The 25,227-nt window shown below is 37.6% G+C and overlaps 1 protein-coding gene across 7 annotated transcripts in view; it reads right to left on the reverse strand.

Moving 5' to 3' along the window:
- RECK (reversion inducing cysteine rich protein with kazal motifs) overlaps nt 1-25,227 on the reverse strand; it is a 69,484-nt gene that overhangs the window by 18,080 nt on the left and 26,177 nt on the right. For 5 of the 7 annotated variants that reach the window (XM_087765614.1, XM_087765634.1, XM_087765624.1 and 2 more), the window contains 9 exons: nt 24,578-24,625; nt 13,143-13,176; nt 12,103-12,300; nt 11,441-11,708; nt 9,216-9,395; nt 8,058-8,270; nt 7,127-7,263; nt 4,821-4,961; nt 1,986-2,174 (listed from right to left, as the gene is read on the reverse strand). In XM_087765614.1, the coding sequence (XP_087621740.1) occupies nt 1,986-2,174; nt 4,821-4,961; nt 7,127-7,263; nt 8,058-8,270; nt 9,216-9,395; nt 11,441-11,708; nt 12,103-12,300; nt 13,143-13,176; nt 24,578-24,625 (1,408 nt within the window). Of the gene's footprint in view, nt 1-1,985; nt 2,175-4,820; nt 4,962-7,126; nt 7,264-8,057; nt 8,271-9,215; nt 9,396-11,440; nt 11,709-12,102; nt 12,301-13,142; nt 13,177-17,853; nt 17,988-19,050; nt 19,185-24,577; nt 24,626-25,227 lie in introns of those variants that run through there. The other 2 variants (XM_087765650.1, XM_087765640.1) reach the window with 2 other exon arrangements.

Here is a 25,227-nt window from a genome sequence, read left to right on the forward strand (position 1 = left end):
AACCTGCCTCAGAAGCAGCTCTTGGACAGACAAATGCTAACAACACTGCAAGACCAGAAACATTCACCAAAAAACATCAAATGAACTCAGGTGTGAAATACTTGCTAATATAAGCAAACTTATTTATAACCTCTTGCTTTAAACTGCCCCAGGGTTTGGATACCAATGCAAGTGGCTAAAATACATACATTTTTTTAAAAGGGTTCTGTGGATAATAAAGATAGGTAAGCTTCATTTTGTGCAACACGAATGTCGTAAAAGTATAAAAGTTTGCACCAGTGGACACATACCTAAATATGATACATTGGGGGAAGGAATCACAGTTTTTGTGCAAGTCACAAAACAAATCTTTTAGTATTATCTGAAGGAATCCATAAGCATGTGGACAACAGAAAATCAGGTTGATACATTTCAGTATTCGACAGACATTTAATAGCTCTTTAACATAGGCTTTTAAGAAAAAAGGATAAATAACTGTGAAACAGAATAAACGGACAATGAAGGGAGGTCACTGGAGGAGTCTCCATGATCTATGCAGTGGCTGTTCTGTTCAACATACTTATATGTGATCCAAAAAACAAATGCAAGTATTTACATAACAAAGTCTATCAATAACATTAAGGTACAAAGGACCAAATAATGAAGAACTGCAAGAAAATGTTACAATAGACAGCTCTGTGAAAGCATGACCTCAATAGAATGAGTAGCCAAAAAAAGATAATGTTCAGAATAATTATGAAAGGAAAATCATTTTGCTATTACATACACTTGATTGGGCACTTGATTGTGAGTGGTGCATGAAGTTCCAGTTCCCATTTCAAAAGAAAATGTAAGAACTAGAAAAAGGTACACAGTAGCATAATAAATATGATCAAAAAGCATACAACCTTCCTTTCATATAAGGAATGATTAAACAGAATAGAAACTGCCTTGGAGAAAAACCCAGAAAGCTGAGAGGAGTATGACAGAGGTCTGAAAGAGGAGGCAAATACACAACTATCATTCATCAGCTTTTTCAGTACAAGAACTAGGATGAATCTCATGAACTAAGAGGAACCAGATGAAACAAACTATCAAGGTTCAAATTAAAAGAAATCCCTTGCAAACTGCCAAAAAAAAAAAAAAAAAAGGGTTTTGGGCACACATATCTTAACATGTGGAACTTCCTGCCAGAGGTTATAGCGCATGAGGAAAGTTTCTGACTTTTTTTTTAACCCATATTTAAAATCCATGGAAGAAAAAAACCCAACCCAACGAAAACCAAGAACTCCAAAACCATTTGGGGCTAGTAAAGAAACCACCCCCTGCTCAAGAGGTCTGTGGTTTGAAGTACAGAACAGATCCTGGTAGAATATTCATGGAAAGTATGATTAAATCCTCTGCCTTTTCTCATACTCTTCCCCAGACACCTCTGTTGGTCACTGGATATCCAATGCTGTTAAAAGTAGACTAAGAGTACCCGCAAAGTTGGAATCCAGGAAATGGGCAGCTGTTTATAGTTAGTTATACTGCGCTTAAACCTCAGAACTACAGCATGCTTAACGCAGATCAGTTTGTTTTGCTGTTGTTGCTTCATCCCTGCTGCCTACTGGCTCCCCTCAGAACTTTGTCCCTCCTCAGTCCTCAGAGCTCCCACCAGCAAGTTCTACCAGAAAGGAAGCTACCTCTTATCAAGTACCATAATATACGAGGGATGTGAGGCAAGTCAGTGACCTTTTGGTTGAAAAATGGTGCACTAAGAACACGCTTCACACAGGACTTTCATTGGTTGAGACAGACACAGTTCAGTATTGATTTAAATAATGGAACCCTCCAGCATATATAAGAATTAAACAAGAATTATATATAGGGATGAAAACATTAAAACTTTTGTATTTTCTGATAAACTCTGCATTCAGATCCTTTGGGTCTTCATATGTCCCTCAAAATTCATTACTTAAGGAACAGGTGCTGTATAAAGATATAATTACTGTTCTAATACTTACTTTTTCTTTGTCCTCCAACAATGCATGATTTTTGGAGGTCAACACAACGCATTTCCATGCAGTTTTCTAGCAATCCACTGTGTCCACAGGTACAAATCTTGTAACACCCAACATCACCAGCTGAGGATGGAACCTGAATCAGTGTACCTTGACGGACAATAAAATCTGAGGCTTCTCCCAGTTTGCAACCTATATATAAGGAGAAATTTTAGCTCATATTTAGTAAATACTTCGGCAAGTGTCACTACCATAAAAACCTACAACTCTTCGACTTGTGAAAAAGCTAAGGTGTTCCTAAAACAACCTTGCTCTTGCCCTTTAGACAGATTCACTCATTTCCTAGAGGCAGCAAGTAGCATAAATAGAAGATATGTGCTTGAGACAATGTTCTGAAGTACCTGTAGAAATTTCACTTCAGAGAAAGAGCTGGTAATTCCAACAATTCTCAAGTAATCTCATTTTCCACAGTTCTGTAGTAGTATGAAACACATGTGATCTAACAAATACCACATACGCTTCACTCTCTCCAATACACAAACTGAATTAAAGGGTCTCACAAGCCAACCCAGTCATTTCCTCTCTCTCACATATTTTGTTGTGTCTTCCTTTCCTACTTATGTGAACACTGAAGGACTCTTATAGGTAGACGTGAAGAGAGGAGAAAGGGAGAAAAAGCAGGAAAACTGGATTTAAAAAAAAAAAAGAATGGAAAAGAAGAAAAATGGTTTTAAAAATTGCAAGGAAACAATAATAAAAGAAATAGTAATTAAAATTACCCTAAAAGTGATGAACTGCAACAAATCTCCCGAAATTTGCAACCAATAAAAAGACTGAATTCAAACATAAAAGTCACCTTCCAACCTTTACAGGAGGTAAACTGTCTCTTCAAAAGCTCTGGGTGAGCTTGTTTTCAGATCACTTTGAATGACTTTTGCAGCAAGTGAAGACAATACAACCTCTATAGTAATAATGCTCAGCTTTTCAGAAAAACAAAAATATTTTGCAAGGGTCATAGAAACGTAACCAAAACAATGACCCTAGGCTCGCAAAAAGAATGAGCTGAAGTCTATCCTCACTTTTAGAAGAGCACAAGTGTAGCAGATGTATGAGTGAAGCCAAACTCAGTTTTCCTCTTTGTAATTAAAAATCACTGGAGAAACTGCTGATCAGCCACAGAACTGCTGGAACAAAAGAGCCTCAGGGAACTGATGTGAGACAGTTGTGGCAATGTTCCCTATCACTTCCTCTAGAAAGGAGGCTGCTCCATGCAATTCAGTTTAAAAAACAGCATTGCTCTCACTCAATTCAGTCTCTCTCAACATATGCGTTCAAGCAGTCACCAAATGCAAGCTTTCCTCTTTGCTTCAAGAACCACAGGTGATCCTTCAAGTCACTGAATGATACCTTTTCCTTTAAAGGAAGGGGAAAAATTGTGGCAAGCACTACTGGTGTCTAAGGCAGAACAATTGAAGGGGGCTGTAGAAGCTGGACATCATAGTCTCTCACCTCCTTTTGTAGATTTGACCCTTGTTATCAACACCATCCAAGCCTGCCGTTTCAAAGTTAGATAGCTGAAATTCATTCTACGTGAGGCTCTCTCCCCAGTCAGCTCACATTTACTTATGGTGCAGAAGTTAGACAACACCTATGTTCTAAAAAACCCATTCCCAAATGACCATGAATGCCTTTGTAGTGAGGTGCACCTACATTAAAAGTATCACTCAATGGAGCAGCAGCAGAAATGCAGTCAGCTGTGTACTGCTGCATCTCCAGACATCATCTTTAATGAGAAATGGTACCATGGGTCCCGTGGAAGGACAAGGCAGCACAAGGTCCATTATTCATATTTTTGTTGTTCCCCAAAGTCAGCGTCTTTTTCCTCCAAACTACAAGTCTACATACAGATTTGGGAGAGACACAGAGCTAATCCGCCCTTGCGGTTCTGCCTTTTTCTCCAGTCAATGAACTCATAGCACCGTCAGTCCTTAAAGATGAAATGCAGAGATGCTGCATCAGTGCTGCAAGCTCAAGTAGTAGAGAGAAGAAAGAAGAGTCAAATTATGTGCCATGTCACTTTCTTCCCAAGCCCTAAACCTGGGTGGGCACTCTGAATCCAGTGAAGCAGCAACAGTGAAGCTCTTAAGAAAAAGTTTGTGTATTAATTCACTCAGACTGGAACTAGTTACCCGTGAGCTGCTGGAGAGATTTTGAGAAGTTGACCTGTGAAGAAGGATTTGGGACAATTCCATATAAGATACCATCTTGAATTTTAATACAACACTGGAATTGCTGCCAATGGAAATGTACGTCCCAGGGCACCCTGCATTTGATCAGATTCTCAGAGCTCTCAAAATGTCCTTCAAAGACCAACAGCCTGATTTTCGTTAATTTCAAGGCAAGACATAATGTCCATTTATTTCACCAGTAAGGAAAATAATGCGGATATGGCTAATAATGTATGGAAATACAGGGCAATGCATGTCAAGTGTCTGCAGAAGCAGTGAGCTTCACTGTATTTGCAGTATCGCACGCTTGTAATTTTAAATAGCAGGCAGGCTGCTTAGAGACTATGTGTGAACATTTATTTCTTCTGAGGCAAAATAAGTAATATACCTTCTAATAAGACGCTGTGTTTCAGTGGACAGTAAAAATAGAACCACATGGAGAAACGGAAAGAGCTAGAAGGTAGGCTACAGCTTTTGAAAACAAAAGATAATTGCGATAATAGTTCTTTTGGGATATCAGCAATTCACTTTAAAAGGTTCAACAAAATTTCAGTAACATACTGAAGTTTATCAGCAAAATTCAGGTAAACAGAAGTCCAAAAGCCCTTACCTGGCACACACAAATATGGAAGACACAGTTCTCCAGACTGACATCCTTTTCTATTTACTTCACATAACTGATTAGCTGCACATGGATTTGGATTACATGGATGTGTAACATCTTCTACAATGTTACCTAAAGAACTTGGGCCTGCAAAGAGAATATACAGCATCTATATTGATTTAAATGAGGTTTATTTTTCTTGAGTGAAGCATGGCATTTCTTACATTCAGTAAAATCATGTTTTTGGCAATTCTGCAAAATATTTTTTATTTTTTTAACTACAGAAGTAGAAGCTTGACATGACAAAGTAGTTAACTTATTTCAAAAGTTTAGTCCTCAGTCCTGGAAATAATGACCCAGATGATTCTTCACAAGCAGAATATATTTCCTCTACCTTGTTTCCCCAAAAATTTTCTCCATATGACAAAAATACAAACTGACGATGACTGGCAGCTTAATCAAGAGAAGTCCCATAGTCAATGATTAACAAACGGGAGGTTTAAAGTACATTTGATGTTTAACGAAGTTGGCTATCATTGATAAACTTTTGTTTTTGTTTTTTTCTTTAACTCACTAGTAATGTTCTCCTGTTACAAGATTAACGAAATGGAAGAAAACACGGAAAAGCAGCAGCTAAATGGAAAGAAGCACCCAAAGCTTCAATACATTGTCTTTCTGGGAACAACTTATTTGTTGAGGCATACTTTCAGTTGCAGCTCTTACTGACTAAAATTTTACTATTTTCAAAGTTCCTGGGATTCTGAGAAAGAAATACCAAAATTTAATTTAGAAAAAGGTCTAAACCAGATAAATCCTATAAAGCTAAAAAGGTCTAAATCTTACAGAGATAAATATGCAAGAGGAAGTAGTAACAGGGTAGAGCAGATTTGGAAAATAATGTAAGAAGACATACTTAAATGAAATCTAGAACTACGATGAAATTTTACTAATACAGTTGTGTTCCACACTGAGGGATAAGACATGCTAAAAGAAAATAGAATCATAAAAACTTCATTCTTCCACATACCTCCTAAGCTCATGTTCTATTGCCCCAAGGGTTAATTTGGTTTTTGGTTATTTTAATTGCACAGTTAAAGAACAGAGTTTATGCATCAGGCAAAAGTGTAATTTTGTACATCAATAAGTTGTACTCTAAATCATGCTATTGTTTAAGTGACATTTATTTGAGATCGGTCCTCCCAAGCATGATCCAGCTTTTGTCCTGTAAATAGTGCTAGTGGTTTTATTATTATAGTACTTCTTTGGCATATAAGATGACTTCTTGAAGAACAGAGTTTTCTTAAAGTAAGATTAACTAGTCTATTTTCAAGTAGGTAAAAATCATTGGGTAACAGCCAAACTTCCACCCAGTCCCCCCACCCCAAACAGGATGGGGACAGAAAATAGGTAGAACAGGAACAGAAAAGCTCATGGGTTGAGATGAAGACAGGGAGATTGTGTAAGAATTACCATCATGGGCAAAACTGACTTGACTTGGGGAAAATTAACTAAATTTATTGCCAATTAAAATAAGTATCTAATTACAGATTCAGGTAACGGGAACAAAAAGGGAAGTATTAAAGCAACTTCTTTCTTCCTCCCTTTCCCAGGCTCACCTTCACTCCAGATTTCCCTGCCCCAAGTGATGCAGTGGGGATTGGGAAGTGGGGGATGATGGTGACTATGGTCAACACGCAGCAGTTTCTCTCTGCCACTCATTCCTTGTCACATCTTTCCTCTGCTCCAGCACGGGCTCTCCACGGGCTGCAGCCTCCTTCAGGGTATACCCCCCTGCTGTGGCATGGGGTCCTCCACAGGCTCCCTTGTGCATATCTGCTCTGCCATGGAGCCCCTCCTCTCCTCCTGCTCCTCTGATCTTGCTGCTACCTCTGTTGTTTCTCACTCTTCCTGTTCGCTTCTCCTCCACCCGTCTGGCACTTTTTGCCCTTTCTTAAATATGTTTTCACAGAGGCACCACAAACTTTGCTAAGTGGCTCAGCTTTGGCCTATAATGGGCCCACTACCAAGCTGGCTGTGTCTGGCACAGTGCAGTCCCTGACACCTTCCCATACAGCCCCTGCAGCCTCCACTGCTACCAAAGCAACCTTGCCATATACAGCCAATACAAGAAGGAATAAATGTAATGAGCTATGGCAATTTGAAAAATCCAATTTTCTCTAATACGCTACATAAAATGTCTCAAATTCAATACAATTTTCTTTAAAAGAAATAATGAAAGTTACTAAAAGCAATGATAAGCACTCAAAGTATCTTGGTTTCTAATTTTGTTGCATAGGTATGTTGATACTTACTCAGGTACGTATCCAAAGGGATACAGTTCTCCAAGTCATCTGTTGGAGATAAGAGCTCACAAATACTTTCAGCTGAGTGGCCTTCAGGGAATTTATTATGATCTCCACATTTCTTCAGTATTTCCACACAATCTGATCTTCAGATAAATATAGAAACAGAAGTTCAAGAACACTACTTGAAGAAAAAATGTCTTGTATGAAAAAGATTTCTTTCCACATTCTTCCCTTCCCTGAATCCACAACTTTCCCCTTCTGCCTCACCATAGAGTGTTCATATATATATATATATATTTTATATATATATATATATATATATATATATATGCAAATGCTACATTTTACATACAGGGGGAGGAACAAATTTGTGACACAAAGAAAGGAACTATCGCTTATACTACTCTTTCTCTATTTTGGGCCTGGTGATCTTTATTTTCTATGGCACCATATGCATGTATCTTTCAAGACCAAGCAGTTCCTTGATTTACTAATGTCTAATATGGGTTGAACTCTGTCTCACTACCTGTACTATTAACTGGTCTCTTCTCTACCCAATCACCTACTTTCAAAATATATTTTTTTTAAAAATAAACTTCAATTTTTTTCAGACCTTTCTGTCAGCTGAAAATCACCAGTAGGTCCCAAAACCGAAAAAGAGGAAAGGTTTTATAGACACCGTAGAGAGCCAAAAAAACCTGAACAATAAATCAGGTTTACAATGGAAGCATATACATCCATCTCATTAACAGGCAAGCATCTTTCATTTACAGTGAAGGAGATTCAAGCAACGGCAACTTCGTAAGCTCGTATTCCTTCTGTGTTTGCCTTGCCATGTTTTTCTAATGTAAGTCACAGTCCTACAACAGCTTTTTAGTTCTCATTAAAATCCTTAGCATAACCTCTAAACTGTGTTTTTTCCCCCCACAGTACTTACTTGCAGATAATACTTCCTCTAGATTTGCTGTGGCAAGGTTTAATTTGCAGTGAGCAGGCAATTGCCTTCCACATTTCTGGTTGGCATTTTTTAATATCAAGCACAGGAATATTTATAAATGGCATCTTAATACTCCCTTTTTCCCATAGCTTCATGTCATTCATGGCTCCCTGGTCTGACTGAGTATTGCAGCTCCTAAAAAGTTCTGTTGGTCTTAAAAGAAGAAGTTAAGATATGGCATGTATACGAGAAAAAGAAAACATCATACATTTTACTTTTTACCATACGAATTCTACAACCTTAATACGGCTTGCTTTTTGTGGTATATAAGAAATTAATCCCTTCCACAGTTAAGCAAGATCAAAATCAATTTGAATTCTGTCTTTAAGAAAAATAAGCTCTTTAAAACTCAAGGCTGAAACTCCCTTCTCATCTCTACCTCTTAGATCAAATATCACTTAAATTTTTCTTACCTGAAGAAAGTTGACTTAAAAGCAAACATCTTGATATCCTGAATATCTGTCTGAGTGTCTCCTGGTGAATCACTAATGCAAACTGATTTATCATTTGTATTTGCCCAGGTTGCATCTATCACATATGTGATTCTGCTACTCATATAACACTCATGCCACTGTATACTATTTCAAAGAAAAGCCAGAGATCTCTAATAGCTAACAAAATTTTACATGCTTTTTCTGAAGCTCGAACTATTTAATCATAACCTTGCAATTACTATAATGCATTTTGCCCTGTAGAGTATAAAACCACAGAAATATCTCTGAAAGAAAAGGAATTCTGAAAAAGAGTAACATGTAAATTTAACAAGAATTTTTACCTTATTTATAATACACAAGATTCCAGTAATCATGGCTTACTTGTCTATACAGTAACAGAGAAGAATATGCTGCTAATACATGATGACATTTTACAAGTTCATGGGTTAGCTTTTATACTTGTAAGTTTTGTTATGGCTGTTGTTAAACACATTTCCAAAAGTTTATCCTAGAGAAAAACTATTTATTTTTAAATTATCTAAAAAAATATTTGCAGAAAGACAGCTACATACAATCGCAAAATAAGCCTGAAAAACATTTTATTTTATTTTTTAAATCAAAGCACAGCAATTCCTTTATAAAATATTCAGTGTCTCTCTCCTACCTGTTATTAAAATTAGTGCAGTAAGTAAGATTTCTACAGCCCAGCTGACAAGGTTCTCGTACATCTGCTAAACAGGTCAACATGGAAACTTCAACTGCATTATACTCACAAAAGCGATCAAATTCTTGCCAGCTCTGTGAATTGCCCCAGCTCGTGCTATAAAGTTTAGTGCAGAGCTCTCTGAAAAAAAATATAGATGAAGAAAAAATTAAAAGAACAGCAGTTGTTCAGATATAGCAGAGCATATAGTTTCTTTGCTAACCACAACAGCCTGCACTCACTGTAGAAGATTGTGTCAATGCCCACAAAGTCTGCAAGAGTATCCAAATGTTGTGCTCAAAGCAAATAACCCCAATTTACTGTTTTCTAAGTTTTCCAGTTTTGCTTAAGAATGCTAGCAAATCTTTAAAGCTAGTGTCTTGGTTTCAACTGGGATAGAGTTAATTTTCTTCCTAGTAGCTGGTAAAGTGCTGTGTTTTGGATTTAGTATGAGAATAATGTTGATAACACACTGATGTTTTTGTTGTTGCTGAGCAGTGCTTACACTAAGTCAAGGACTTTTCAGCTTCTCATACTGCCCTGCCAGCACAGAGGCTGGAGATGCACAAGAAACTGGGAGGGGGCACAGCCAGGACAGCTGACCCAAACTGGCCAAAGGGATATTCCATACCATATGACGTCATGCCAAACAAAAAACTGGGGGGACCTGGCCAGGGGGGCATGGCTGCTGCTGAGGAACTGGGTGGGCATTGGTCAGCGGGTGGTGAGCAACTGTTTTGTGCATCACTTGTTTTGTATATTCTTTTATCATTATTTTCCCTTCCTTTTCTGTCCTATTAAATTGTCCTCATCTCAACTCGTGAGTTTTACCTTTTTTCCAATTCTCTCCCCCATCCCACTGCGGGGGCAGTGAGCAAATGGCTGTATGGTGTTTAGCTGCCTGCCGGGTTAAAACACGACAGCTAGTAAGACTGAAAGACTTCAGAATATAATACTGCAATATCCAATAAAAATATAATAGCTGGAAACCCAAACTAATGACTTTGAAGTGAGAACTATCCCAGCTAATTTTACTTGTAATAAATCAAGGTTGACAGGGTAGTGAACAACTTCAAATCCCATCCTTCAACTTCACACCTTCTCCTCCTACAGAAATGATCGGTAAGCAAAATACATTTCTTCTTTTGCCCTGATGTTTGAAACAGGTATACTGTTTGTTTCTTGTGTTTGAGATGTTTCCTGGTGTCAGCAATACCCAAGCCATTTTGTTCACAGCAATATCCTACAAACTACAACTGTTCCTATCCCAACTGAAGGTATGGAACTTCACTGTACTATTAAAGTCTACCACATATTGAAAATGTGAGGGAAGGATGCATTTTTAGAACTCATCGTCAAAGCAAGCAACTAAAAGGTATTATATCAACTGCCCTATGCTACAATATTCTAAGAAATAACGTTAACTCCAAGGGTCTACTACTAAACTCGTTATAAGATCCTGCTGCATTCAGGATCTGTTGTTTTGTTACTGGAAACTTTGATATAAAAGGAAGTAACAGCTCAAAAATCAATGTTTGCAACTTATTTTGACATATCGACGTATTCAAAATGCAATAATGATCTACTTTTAGCGTGGACAGATAACCACTCTAAACTAAAAATGCTCCAATTACAGTTATTTGAAAGTGTGCAACTATTTGCTGAAAACCTTTTTTTTTTTTTTTTTAATGTCGGAATAGTTAGTTCCGTTATTTAATTATTGAATTAACCTAAGTTATTTTTCATTGACAAAAATCTGAATAGCATTTAGTAAGGAATACTGCTAAGGTTTTAACATGCAGCAACCAGGTACTTGAGAGTTTGTGCAGTTCATTGTCCTCTTGGCTCTCTTTAGCATCTGGTTAAGGCCTCTTCATCTTGTTGCAATATTGGCTATTATGACCACAAGTAAGGTATAGGTTTCATTAACTTAGTGTGTCTGCTGTAAGAAGCCAGTGCTAAAAGTGAGAAAAGTGTGATTCCTCTTATGGAACAGTATTTTTTGAGAAACAAAGTAAGTATTGTACAGAATGTGACACCCATCTGATTATCTAAACCTGTATTTTTTTCTAAGAATTCACAGAACTCTTTATTTGATGTACACAGCAGGATTCAGGCAAAGGCCTGATCTGAGACAACTTCTGAGGCATTTTCACCATTGGAAATGAGGGTAGAGAGATACTGACCTACATGTGGAAGAATTTGCTTTAGAACAGCAATGGAGCTTAGCTCCATCGAGGCCTGTTGAAGGTGGAGGGTGCACAGTGACTCCTGGGTGAACAGATCTTGAACTCTCAAGAAAACATTGCCAAAGTGGATCCTGAGGGAGAGGCATTGTTTTACAGCCTTCTATAAGTCCATCAACAATTTCAAGCTCTGTTTTCATTGACATTAGAATTCTTTTACAAGCAGTCTGACACGCATAGTCTTCTGCTCTATCACAGCAATACAAACCTGTTAAAAAAAATAGTTAATGAGCAGGCATACAACAACCACCAAGATGCATGACATAATAGACCTCAGAGATAAAGTGCTATGAGGGGGCTTTTTTCCCCACCAAATAATTTCAAATAACATTACTTCTTTTAAATGCAAACAGAATTTACTCTGCAAAAAAACCACCAATATGCAGAATCAAAAAAATAAATAAAAATCAATAAGGCACCTACAAACAAAAGTTATCATTATATAAATTCATATAATTACAATTATAATATAGAAATACATTAATACAATTTATACAATAGACTTATACAATAACATATTTTATATAAAAAGTGCATACAATCCTCAAACATTTTCAGTATTTTTTATAACTTTCAGTAAAGAAGGATTTTTTTATACTTACTATCTGTAGGATTTCTCATTGGATATGACTGTGTATAATTGTTCACACAGTGTATAAGCTGAGGGCTAATAGATGCACAGTAATTTTCAACTGCTTTAATTTGTGAAGGACCAGGAGAAGAGTCTGTCCGAAAAATTGCTTGACAATATTCCCGACAGTTTGTATGATGACCTGCATAACTGCAACAGACTGACCCCACTGGGGAAACAAACAAACAAACAACAGAAAATCTATGGGTTCCTACACAGAGAAATGAAGAAATGAGCATGTCTGTACCACACACAATGATGCTCAAGGTATTACTCTGAGAAAAAAAATGAATAAATTCTTCTATGTTCTATTAAAATAATCTCTGTCTACAGCATGACTGGGAATATCTGTAACTAGCCAAATTGCATTTGTTTGTTTGGCTGGAGAAAAAAGTCCCTAAAGCCGTCTTGCACTCAAGTTCAAGACACCAGTTGTTTTGTTCTTATTTAAGGTAACTGGACTTGTCCTATAATTGAATTATTAGACAAATATTAATAGTACACAAATAAATGAGAGTAGTATCCTAAAACTCACTCAAAAAATAGACAGATGGTATTGTGATTCACCCATTTTTGATATGTTATTAAATATACAGTTCTTGAGAAATACTTTTACTGGAATTAATTCTGAGACATTGATTTCATTTTATATAGACAGACATCAGGCAACAAAACACTTGCATGGCACAAGATTTCATCTATGCATTTCATTTTGTTACTTAACACTCATCAAATGAACAAAGCAGACGGAAAAAATGAGCTTCTAAGCAATCATCAAAATAGGACAGAAAAAACAAATACAGATACACAAATGAAAAACTGATATATGAACAGCCCAATCCCCTTATCACTTGAGCAGGAAAATTTATGCATGTGGTTTGTCCTTCTATGGAACTGAATTCATAGGATTTGTGTATATGCACACCCACAAAATTTCTTACGTTTTAGAGAAAAAAGGATAGAATGATATAAAAGAAAAACAAAAAACCAAACTATTCATTACATACTTACTTTCATTTCTGTTAATACAACTAAAGAGAGCATTCTGAAATCAAAACAAAAATAGTGTTACAAGCCAGAAAACTTCAAATAAATATTTAAGTGTCCAGTCATTTCTTACAATGAGCTAATAAATGTAACTTTGTTATTATTTGTTCCAATTACATTGGATTAAAAGAAAAACACTATACAAACCCACTGAAAGTAGGAAATTAAAAGACCAGGGGTCACCTGAGTTCTGTGTGCACTTGTAATAAAATAGATAAATATTCAAGCAAGTAAACAGGAAGACTTTCCTGGACGAACTCCGAAACAGCATGCTATAATAGGATATCCCAAAATGTTGTGGGTTTGGTTTTTTTTAAAATGACAATTATTGTAAAGATTCTATGTAAAAAAAAGAACTCTGCACAGATGCACACACGCAAATAGAAAGTCTCAACAAACTAAGTCAACAACAATATACCTTAAAAGGTAAAGCATGCTATCAACTCCCTCAAACTGCAGCCAAAATGTACAGTTGGGGGATATGCAACGTCAAATGACAGAAGAAGGGAAACACATACACCCTGCTGTTTTGTTTCAGAGGACTCTCATCCACAGAGCAATCATAGCATCATAGAATCGCTTGGGTTGGAAGGAACCTTTAAAGATCATCTAGTCCAACCACCTTGCAATGCACAGGGACATGTTCAACTAGATCAGGTTGCTCAGAGCCCTGTCCAGCCTGACCATGAATGTTTCCAGGGATGGGGCACCTCTCTGGGCAACCTGTTCCAGTGTTTCATCACGCTCATCATAAAAAATTTGTTCCTTATATCTAGTCTGTATCTACCCTCTTTTAGTTTAAAACCGTTACCCCCTGTCCTATCACAACAGGCCCTCCTAAAAAGTCTGTTCCCATCTTTCTTATAAGCCCCCCTTTAAGTACTGAAAAGCTGCAATAAGGTCTCCCCGCAGTCTTCTCTTCTCCAGGCTGAACAACCCCAACTCTCTCAGCCTGATCTCATAGGAGAGGTGTTCCACCCCTCTGATGGACCCACTCTAACAGGCCCATGTCTTTCCTGGGCTGAGGACTCCAGAGCTGGATGCAGTGCTCCAGGTGGGGTCTCATCAGAGCAGAGCAGAGCAGAGGGGCAGAATCACCTCCCTCAAGACTACTGAACTCTTGCCCAAAACAACTATGGTTTTCCCCACACTGAAAAAGCACATTTCTTCTTAAAAAAATAGATACCACATATAAGCTTTCCAGAACTCTGTGAAAAGATGAAGTCCTGAGGTTGAAATTCCAAAATGTAGTTGCCAATTATCAAAGACTTTAAAATTATATGATTGTGAAAAAGAGAAATTTGAACCCCCTCCACACCTGACCTCCACACTTGTCAGAACACCAGATTATAAAAAGTGATCAAAAAAGTGATCACATTAACATAGTGACAAAACATAATCCCCATCTTCATAAAGTTCCTGATCTCCTTAATTTCCCCTGTTCCCATCATTAAACAAATTTGTATTTTACACAGCATCTAGAAAAGAAAACAGAAACACCGTCACACTGATCCACAAACATATTATGGGTTTAAAATCTTGCTTCAATACAGCAAAATATCAGATGTGCTACTGCCTTTACACAAGAAAAAGAAGAGAACTCAAAATGCAGACCTAGCTTAAGCTCAGTAGTTCACTAGATTCTTCACCTATGTTAGTTACTAGTATTTACTGCATTGCAGAGAAGTGGGTATCCCCAATAATCTTTGGGGTATTTTTGTGAAAATTTGTACTGCTGCAAACAGATGGAAGCGTTACATTTTTAAAGTGAAGAAAATACAAATCTGTCAGGAATCATCTTGACTTTTTTAGTTTTCTTTTTGTCTTAGACATTGTTTAGAGTGCAGGAGTTTGTTTTTCAATTCATATTCTCTACTTGCTTTCTTCTCAGAGATCATTTTAGTCAATTAATCTGTTTTTGCAGCATCCTTATTTCCCCCCTACAGTCTAGGTAGGGTTACACAGAAAAGCAAAGTAAATATCGAAGTGATCAAATCTCCCAGTGGCTAACTCATAAAAACACCAGCAACTACAACATCTGAATGCTGAGGATTTCCTCTCAAGCAGCATGCTCGCGTTCAGTTATGTTTAACAGGGAAGGGTAAATACAGAACCTATCTCTATTCACAGGAGCGGCACAAACAGGCAGTCTCATCTCTACTAGATGGCTATATAACCCACATCTCTGCACCCTTTCCCTTACGTAGTCACCTTCAAAGACATCTTAAATCCTGACACCAGAATCAGTAAATATTGCAGAGTCCCAACTTCTTATTTCATTGAAGTGCTACTCATTAAGCACATGTATTCCACTAGAGAACTGGAGAATTCTGCAATCCCAACTTTTCCTTTTTTAAAATTTTTTTTTCCTCATGGAAGTTTTGTAAGTACCCAAGTAAAAATGTGATTCTTTTTAAAATGTTGTTCTTCATTTTCATAGCTATCTTCATTCTCTTTTCTGTTGTTCGTTTAAGAGTAAGCACTCCAGAATACAGATTGGCTCTCTATGCGTGAATTAGCATTCAAATGAATTAGCATTCCTGCATAGACAGTTCTGATGAAGATCTGAAGAGCCAAAAGAATTATTTACTGTACCAAAAGATGGAAGACCCACATTTTAACTTAGATTTGAAAAGCCTCAAGACTTGGTATTTCAGTTTGTATCATGCCATTAATGATTTTATTTTATGCTGCAATCACAACTTCCAACTTGCCAATTACTCTTTATGCCATGTAAATCATAGTATCACAATCCTGTTTTCTACATTATATCATCTTTTGGATAGTGAAGTACGTTAATAGTCAAACGCAAGATTTTAAAGAGGACAGTCCCAATACTGTAGTGAGCAGCATCACTTTCTTCTATTTACAGTCAGAAATTAATTTAAACCATGGGTAAACCATGGCAGATGTGGCACTGAAATAATGACCCTAAGAGAATAAACACAAGTCTAACTTGAAAATTTAAGTTAAGTTTTCCATGAACACCAGCTACTTATAATTTTAGTGATCATGAATAAAAGCACAGGTCTATTGAGAACACCTCACACAAAAATTCAAAAGTCTGCCTTACATAAAACAACACCCAAAGAAACAATTCAGACGTTTTATTTTTATTCTTCTAATATCCTCTACCAAATTTTAGATCTCTTCTCCCAAGAGCACAGACACTGGATAATTTCTTCGAGACTGAGAATGAATTTGCAGCAACATTCCTCATCCCAGCAGCAAGTTTTCATCTCATTCACTTCAGATTTTCCCTCTTTACTACCCACAAAGCAAATCCTGTCACCCATTCATCTGCATAACATGGATGAGGGACAAAAGAACTCATGGAAACAGAACATGTAGACAGAATCACCATCCTACATCTGTAAAGAACAGATATATACTATTGCCTAAAGGCTCGTGTTGTTTTTATAGCACCATACATCCTTCTCTATGGATGCCAGACAACGGTTATCAGAAAGTCACTGTTTCAATGTGGCCACTTGGTTTCTTTGGGACCTTCTGTGTATGAAAAAAGAAACAACTGTCAGATAGGAGCTGCCATACACAACATCACTCTGACTCAAAACTGACTGTCTTCAGAAGCTGCTGAATATCGGAATTCTCCACACCCACCCTGTATCAAGCACTGGAACGTGGCATACTAACCAGCCAGGTAGAAAGCATCATTGTAACTTTATTAATTAATGCACTGGGACAGTAGAAGCTCCTGAAAAGGCTGAAGTCTGTTTGTCATGGTTATACCTAAGTACTTGACCATACTGTTAGCACAAACAATACTTATAAAATTGTTAAGGTTGGTAAAGACCTCTGAGATCATAGAGTCGAACCTGTTAGCCTAACTGCCTGGTCCACCTCTAAACCATGTCCTCAAGCACCACATCCACACACTTTTTGAATACTTCCAGGGACTGTGATTGTACCACTTCCCTGGGCAGTTTGTTCCAGTGCCTAACCACCCTCTCCACAAAGAAATTCTTCCTAATATCCAATTTAAATCTCCCCTGGTGCAGCTTGACACTGTTTCCTCTTGTCCTATCACTTGTTACTTGGGAGAAGAGACCGACCCCCACCTCGCTACAAACTCCTTGCAGGTAGCTGTAGAGAGCAATAAGGTCTCCCCTCAGCCTCCTCTTCTCCTGACTAAACAACCCCAGCTCCCTCAGCCGCTCCTTGTAAGACCTGTGCTCCAGACTCTTCACCAGCTTCATTGCCCTTCTTTGGACATGCTCCAGCACCTCCATGTCCTTCTTGTAGTGAGGGGCCCAAAACTGAACACAGTACTCAAGGTGCGGCCTCACCAGTGCCCAGTACAGGGGCACTATCACCTCCCTGATCCTGCTGGCCACACGATTTCTGATACAGGCCAGGATGCCATTGGCCCTCTTGGCCACCTGGGCACACTGCTGGCTCATGTTCAGGCAGCTGTCAACCAACACCCCCAGGTCCTTTTCCACCAGGCAGCTCCCCAGCCACTCCTCCTCAAGCCTGTAGAGTTGCATGGGGTTGTTGTGACCCAAGTGCAGGACCCAGCACTGAGCCTTGTTGAACCTCATACAGTTGGCCTCGGCCCATTGATCCAGCCTGTCCAGGTCCCTCTGTAGAGTCTTCCTACCCTCCAGCAGATCAACACTCCCGCCCAACTTGGTGTCATCTGCAAACTTACTGAGGGTGCACTCAATCCCATCATCCAGATCATTGATGAAGATATCGAAGAGGACCGGCCCCAGTACTGAGCCGGGGGAACACCACTCGTGACCGGCCGACAACTGGATTTGACTCCATTCACCACCACTCTCTGGGCTCGGCCATCCAGCCAGTTTTTCACCCAGCACAGAGTGCACTTATCCAAGCTGTGAGCAGCCAGCTTCTCCAGGAGAATGCTGCGGGAGACAGTGTCAAAGGCCTTACTAAAGTCCAGGTAGACAACATCCACCGCCTTTCCCTCATCCACTAAGCGGGTCACCTTGTTGTAGAAGGAGATCAGGTTGGTCAAGCAGGACCTTCCCTTCATGAACCCATGCTGGCTCGGCCTGATCACCTGATTGTCCCGCATGTGCTGTGTAAGGACACTCAAGATGATCTGCTCCATGACCTTCCCTGGCACAGAGGTCAGGCTGATAGGCCTGATGTAATGCTGCTATAAACTCAGCTAAAAATTGTCACATTAAAAAGCAGTTCAGGGATAATAGTGTCACTGGCCCTGTTAGCTCAGATTGCAGTTTATAACTACACACAAAATAGAGAAGAATACTGAGAAGACTATAGTGTCTACCAACCTTCCTCCTCTAAAAAAGGGCTCAAATTGAGACAAAATTATCTTCTTACAGAACTTTTACATGCCAATTTTATACAGGTAGGATGCCCTAACCAGATAACAAATCATCTTCTTTCTGTACATTGAAACTATAGTTCCACAGACTGCTGAATCACTGTACTAATTTCTGCATTTCTGTTAAGAGGAGGTGGTCTTACTTCTCTTTTCCTTTTTGTTTTCAACTCTTCTCTCTTTGTTCCCAGTTGTATAGTCTTATTTCATCTGCCTTTACACCAGCTATGGCACTAATCATCTTCTCATGACCTGTTTTTTTTCAGTAACCCTGCTGAAAACTCCTTTTTCTTGTCTCCTAGGAATTTAAATCAGCTATTTCAACAGGTACAATACTAAGTTAGAACAGACTAGACTAGAATAGTCTTTTAGGTATCATCTTTTAGAAAGACCCGCTAGATGCCAGAGGCAGAGCAAGGTAAGGAGAAGTATATTTGAATGGCTAGCAGTGCGAGGGAATGTGTGTGGAAAAAGGGCAGTTGCACGAAGGAACAGGAAGAACTTCAGCTGCACTGAGTTGTTAAAGCAACTCACCATATTTCATGAAACTGTAGCCACCACAGAATACAGCCTGTAGCCACCACAGGACACAGTGCTAGTTAGGGTGCTGACTTTGCTCTTTGTGTAGGTCTGGATAACTGTTCAGTTTCCCAGAAAGTACAGGTACACATGTGGGGAGTGTAGCTACACAGACATGAGAGAATCTTAAGAAAAAAAAAAGTTAGTGTGTAGTCACCTGCTCGTAAATAAAGCTAATAACAGCGTTAGACAGTCAGTCTGATTTGAATTACTAACCATAACTTCATTATAGAACACAGGGTTAATGCCCATCTCTAGTAAAGTAGCACTCATATTTAATAAATCAGCAGCTTTTCTGCCCACTCAAGCATCCTTCTGACTCTGCTGGTGAACTGTCAGAAGAGAAAGACAGAGAAAACAAAGCAAAAGATAAACCAGAGATATAGGTAAGGAAAAACAAAACAAAAAACCCCACAAAAACCAAAAGGGCAGAAAAGGATGTTCTCTTTTATGGAAGGACTAAGTCATGGAGATCTAGGAGAATGAGGATAAAAAGGCAATATGGTGTACACACACAGAGTCTGATACTGCATTTTCAACTTGTGAGTAAAATATTAAATGTACAAAGATGGCAATATTGAAATTTATAAAACACAAACATAATGATTTGTTTTACTTGTGCATTAATCTCATCTTTCAGAGTTCTTTTTTTTTTAAAAACCAAATGTTGCTGAAACTGGTGATTAAAGCCTGTGAAACTATAAGCAGAAGGAATGGAAAGTGGCAGGCAGACACAGGCAACACAACTGTGTATGCCTTAAAGAGAACAGTCTCAAAGATCTTTTGGTGTTATGGAAACTGAAAAAGGCAATTGAAGTTTATCCAGCAGATAACATTGTCCAGTCTTCCTCCTCACCAGAAGCTCAAAGAAAGATTTTAGCCAGTACTGCAGGACCTAACTGGTTTCGCTCTTTTTGGAGCTCATCAGCTGCAGGTAACGGCTCAAAAACCAAAATGCATGCAGACAAACACAAATAGAGCAGGACATTTTGCTAAAGGAAGAAGTCTTCTGCATTGTAAAGCATGCTTTTATATTATAAACACATTTTTTCTAAATGGCTGCCTCTTATGTCTTGAATGAAAAGTGACAGCAAAGCTGTTATTTCACACCAGAAATTAAGAGTATTTTGCTAAAAATCAAAGATTATTTTCCTCCCTAAAAATTGTCATGCTATCTTTATTCTACTAACTGACAGAAAAATATGTTTAGTACTGTTGTTTTGGGTAACCTAACCATGTTAAATATTTGAATATAGGTCCTATCCAGTTAAGGCCATCTTAACTTAGAAGTATTACAAACAGTTAACAAATACACCAGGAAACAAAATGTTTCACTCTCTATGAGAACAGCAATGAAAGTCCTGTTAATCTCTCCTCGACTTCATTTAATCTTAGAATTTATCAACAGAAGATAAAGTCAGAAGATAACATACTAAGGTTTAGTGGAGTCAGATGAAGTTTCAAATGATGGTGCACATCTGTTAAGAACTTTAAAAACTTGCAGTAATTAACAAGTAAGGCCAAGATTTTCCTCAGTTATGTAAACCAGTAAAGAAGTGATAACACTTGTACAGTAAGGTACAACAAAATCACTGGAACTCAAATTTTGGCAAGATCATTGAGCGTTCCATTAACCTTCTTTGAACAGTAGAGAACAGAGACAAAAAGGACCAGAAGATGACAATAATATTAGCTACAATGTGTAGTATATGGTCAGAGTCCACTCTGAATTCGTTCAGTAGTACTTCCAGAGCCTACACACAGCCATGTGCCTTAGGAGTTCATTGAAACTGTTTTGGAACCTTTTCCTAACCGATGTCCTAAACAGCTCCTTGAGTTACCATCTATTGTCTCTGAGTAATCCACACAAACAATTAGAGAAGAGCTAAAAACTGCTGACCGCATTTTTCAGAAGGGGTAATTAGTAGCCAGCATTCACTAAAACCTCAGCAGAAAGCAGGATCATATGACCCTAGAAGATAAAACAAGTGAATACTGTAGCACAGTGAATACTTTTCTGTATCCCTACTACAGCACTTGAAGCTGCAGGCACTGCATTTGAAGTTTCTGTATTTAAAAACTGTAAGAAAACAAAGTCAGATTAAGCTATACAGTGCTCAAATCTGTGAGAGCAAAAATACCTTTCAACAGTCCAAGGACATCAAAAGTATTTACTACTGTGTGTCAGAAATAGTTTTAAGAGCAGAAGCTAAGTAACTGGCAACATTTCCAATTACATTTTGACTGCATGGCAGATGTTAACAGTGCTCAGCTGCAGCAAAGCTCTCACAATGCCAATTAACTAGAGAAGTTTGAATGTCTTATTTAGTACACATGAAATAACTGAAGTTCTTAATGTGCAGAGAGGTGAACTCACAGTATGCAGAGACTCAAGAGCTGCAATCTAATGGAAATTTTAATACTACCCTTTCCATGCACAGAAAAAAGAAAAGTGATCTTAAATGCAATAATAAAGCCTTTACAGCTTATTTCAAGCTTTATAAACTATTTTCAGGTACTCTTCCAAGCATGTATTCCATGTGGTCTTTTTAAAAAAAAAAAAGTGAACGTCAACTTTACACAAAACTTTTAAAAATAGGAAACTCAGAAAATCCTACATACAATCCATACAGTCTCCACTTCTTTTTTCTTCTTCCTTTGACTATTACCTACCTTCTTTTTAGAGGAAGATGAACAGGATAGCAGAAAGCTGGAAGAAGTAGTGAAAGATAAGAGTTGAGATGCATAGAACTAGAGAAAAAATGAAGATGACAAAATGAGTATCTGAGAAGCAGAAGCTGGAAAAAAGGACTACCACAATAAAATCTTTCAAAAGAAGGCAAATAAAGTACATTTCAGTAACACTAAAAAATACTCAGCAAGCTGTGTTAATTTTTTAAATTTCTGTATGCAGTGCTACTTGAAAATAAAAAAAATATTAATAGGACACACAATCTTCAATGCACTGATCAAAAATGAATAGCTTATTACAACATGATTCATTTCTAAAATGTGCAAAATCTCCAAATTAGTAGAATCACAAGCTTCATAAATATTTACAGTAAAAGTAATCCAGAAACATATGATCAGCAGAAAAAGCATTTTCAATTAATCTTGTGAAAACCTAGCACATCAACGCTAAAGAGATCCCGGTACTGTACAACCTGGGACTCCGCTTAGCAGCTTCAAACTTTGTGACACCTCCTGCTTGGAGTTTCGGGTTTTTTCACTGCTCTGAACCCTATGCCCTACCCTTGAAGACTTACCTCATTCTTCATGCTCACTAACTTAGCAGGAAGTTGAGGGGTAACTCATGAAATTGCGTCCATAATCTCAAAAGATTACAGAAAAGTACTATGCACAGTTCAGTCAACTATTTTAAGAAGCTTGTGAAAATCCTCAGGAAATCCTTCTGTGAGTATATAAGTAAGCTATGAAAGTTGGTAAGGTATGAGAGTGTTTACAAAAAGGGAATTATACTTTTATATTCTTAATTCAGCTAGCTTTTACTTACATGTCATGTACTTAGATATTCAATACCTCAATAACAGACTTGAGAGTCAATGAACAAGCACTATGATCTATATTGTAAACTAATTCTCAAATTGGATCCTCATTTTTAGTGAATGAAGTATGAATTCTTAAACACAAACGCAAACACAGTATGTATGACATTGCATTTATGTGATTCACAGCCTTTTTCTGATCTTATGTCACCTCTTTCAGTTTTAACTACTCACTCCCTTCCCAGTTGTTCAGTTTCTTTCCCAGCCAACCCAACTGAGTACAAAGTATGGTACCGGTCACAGACACAGAAGCTACTTAGAGACTACAGAGGGAGCAGGACACATTCACCAAGGCACCAAGAAAAATTTTTTTTAAGAAAAGGAGAAAGAATGACTAGGGTGTGAAAAAGTTCAGGTTCCCTCCAGAAGTATTTTTTTTAATCTCCTATCTTAGGCAAAACTTCCTTGAATTTTATATAACCAATGGGTCTCTTCAGAGCATTCTAAGTACTATTTTTCATGAGTACCTGTAAGCCTAGATACATAGGAAAACCCATTGTCATACAAAATTCTATAATAACTGAAGATCTACCACGTCAGATACTTAATTTCTCTCTAACACAGTATCTGCATCTACTACTCCTAGTGCTCATTAAAAAAGTTCTTTCCTTCTTCACCAACCAGAAGACTGATTCCTTCTTCCATCATTTTTCTCCCTCTCCTCTTTTAGTGTTGCAGAGATAGATAGAAAGAGTTAAGGTTTTCTGTACAATAACAGCAAAATCACTCTTGAATAAGAGTGAGGGACCCGCTTTCCAAAATTCCAGATAAAAACTGGAAAAAGAAGAACTAGGAGAAGTAAATAAGATGACTGTCACCGTTTTGTAGTCATTCTTTAATCTCTTACCTTTCCTCTCCCGTTCTCCTTCAACCCATATTGGCCAACCTCCTACAGCAATGCAGAAATCCAGAAAAAAAGAAGGAAAGAGACCAGCATAATAGAGGAGAAGCTTACAGATGTTGACAGTATAGCATATCATAGCATGAGAGGAGACAGAACTACTTAAAATGAAAATTTGTTTTTAAGAGAACAAGCTATGGTAACTTCAACAGTGAAGAGTCTAGGAAAATACTCTGTAGATTGTTTAGATAAAAGGACCAAAGGGCGAAAAAAATGAATTTGATGTTTCCTCAAAAAACAGGAAACCTGCTACACTTCTGCCCAAATCAAGAGAACAGAGAATTGTCTGCTATCCTGAACTGTTGATTATGAGCAGAATTTATGCAGGACTACCTAATTCAAGGCACAAGGAAATGAGATGAAAGGGGAGAGGAGGAATCTGGCTTTTAATTAAGAAACAGATTGAAAGAAAAGAAGTCCTAGCAGAATAACATTTCTACAAAATGTGTTAAAAAGAATATAGGCAAAGGCAGATTTCTGAAAATATCCTGATGATTAATATTAGGACCAGAACAGTAAAAATAATTGCAAGCATTCATAATTTCACTGATGTTACAAAAAATTATTCATTTGAAATGATTTAAATTAGGATAGGATACTTCAAAGGTTATTCTTTCCTGAGTTTATTTCTTTAGGTCACTTCTAAGCTGACTCTCCCACTATAGAAGCCGAAATGTTTCTGACGGAATGAATGCTCACAATGAACGCTGATTTTCATCAGAACTCCTATGAAACAAACTTTTTTGGAAGCCATGTCTCCATTTTGAAAGTTGCATCTTTTTCATTCAAATTAAGATACATGCAAGTCTAAAAAAAGACAAGCTCTTTTTACAGAAAATGATTGTACTTTCACAAATACTGTAGAGAAAGATAGTTTACATTTGGATAAAAATGACTATATCCAGAAATATGACCATAAGAAGACTGGACTTTCCCTCTTCTACAGGATACTTTTTACAGAATTCATATAACAGTTGATTTTTAATAAGATATATCCAGACACATACACACATACCTCGTATTCCTTCCTGCAGACCTTTAAAACATCATTCTTTGCAGAAGCCTGAAAGACAGAAAAATTTCTCCATTTGCAGTAGAAAATAATAAAATTATGTTGCAAAATAAACATGATTCTACCTATATTAACTGCAATAAGCATGCATTCATGATCTATTTAAATGAATCTATGTAAAGCTTTAAGAAAAAAAAGCAGAAACCATGACTGTCAATACTACATTTAATTAAAAACCAAAACCTCATATTTCTGCACCAAGTTAGTTGATATTGGAAGCAAACAAAGTAACTTTGTTTTTGTGAAAGGTTTACCAGACAGAGCAGAATACAGGAAACATTTAGGAAATGGAAGAATTTGAGCATAAAAATCTCCCCATTTTGCATGCTCAGTACCACTTATGTGCCTCTTTCCCTTCTCCTCCCTCTTGTGCATACAGTCCTACAGTTCCTATTGTCAAACTGAGTTGCAGAAATTCTCCCTTCAAACTGCAGATCAGTTTCTTCTGTAGAGTACCTCTTGCTCCTTTTTCATATGACAGATATTCAAAATTATTATTACTACTAACATTAGTTATTTCCCCCTCCAGTGATTTGAAATACCAGGGTAAAGTCTGACCTTGGACCTATCATATCGCCTTCTTCAAAATGCCT

The sequence above is a fragment of the Nipponia nippon genome, unplaced genomic scaffold (assembly GCF_047370975.1).
Source record: "Nipponia nippon isolate SJK-2023a ecotype South Korea unplaced genomic scaffold, ASM4737097v1 scaffold_1, whole genome shotgun sequence".
Classification (NCBI taxonomy): Eukaryota; Metazoa; Chordata; class Aves; order Pelecaniformes; family Threskiornithidae; genus Nipponia; species Nipponia nippon.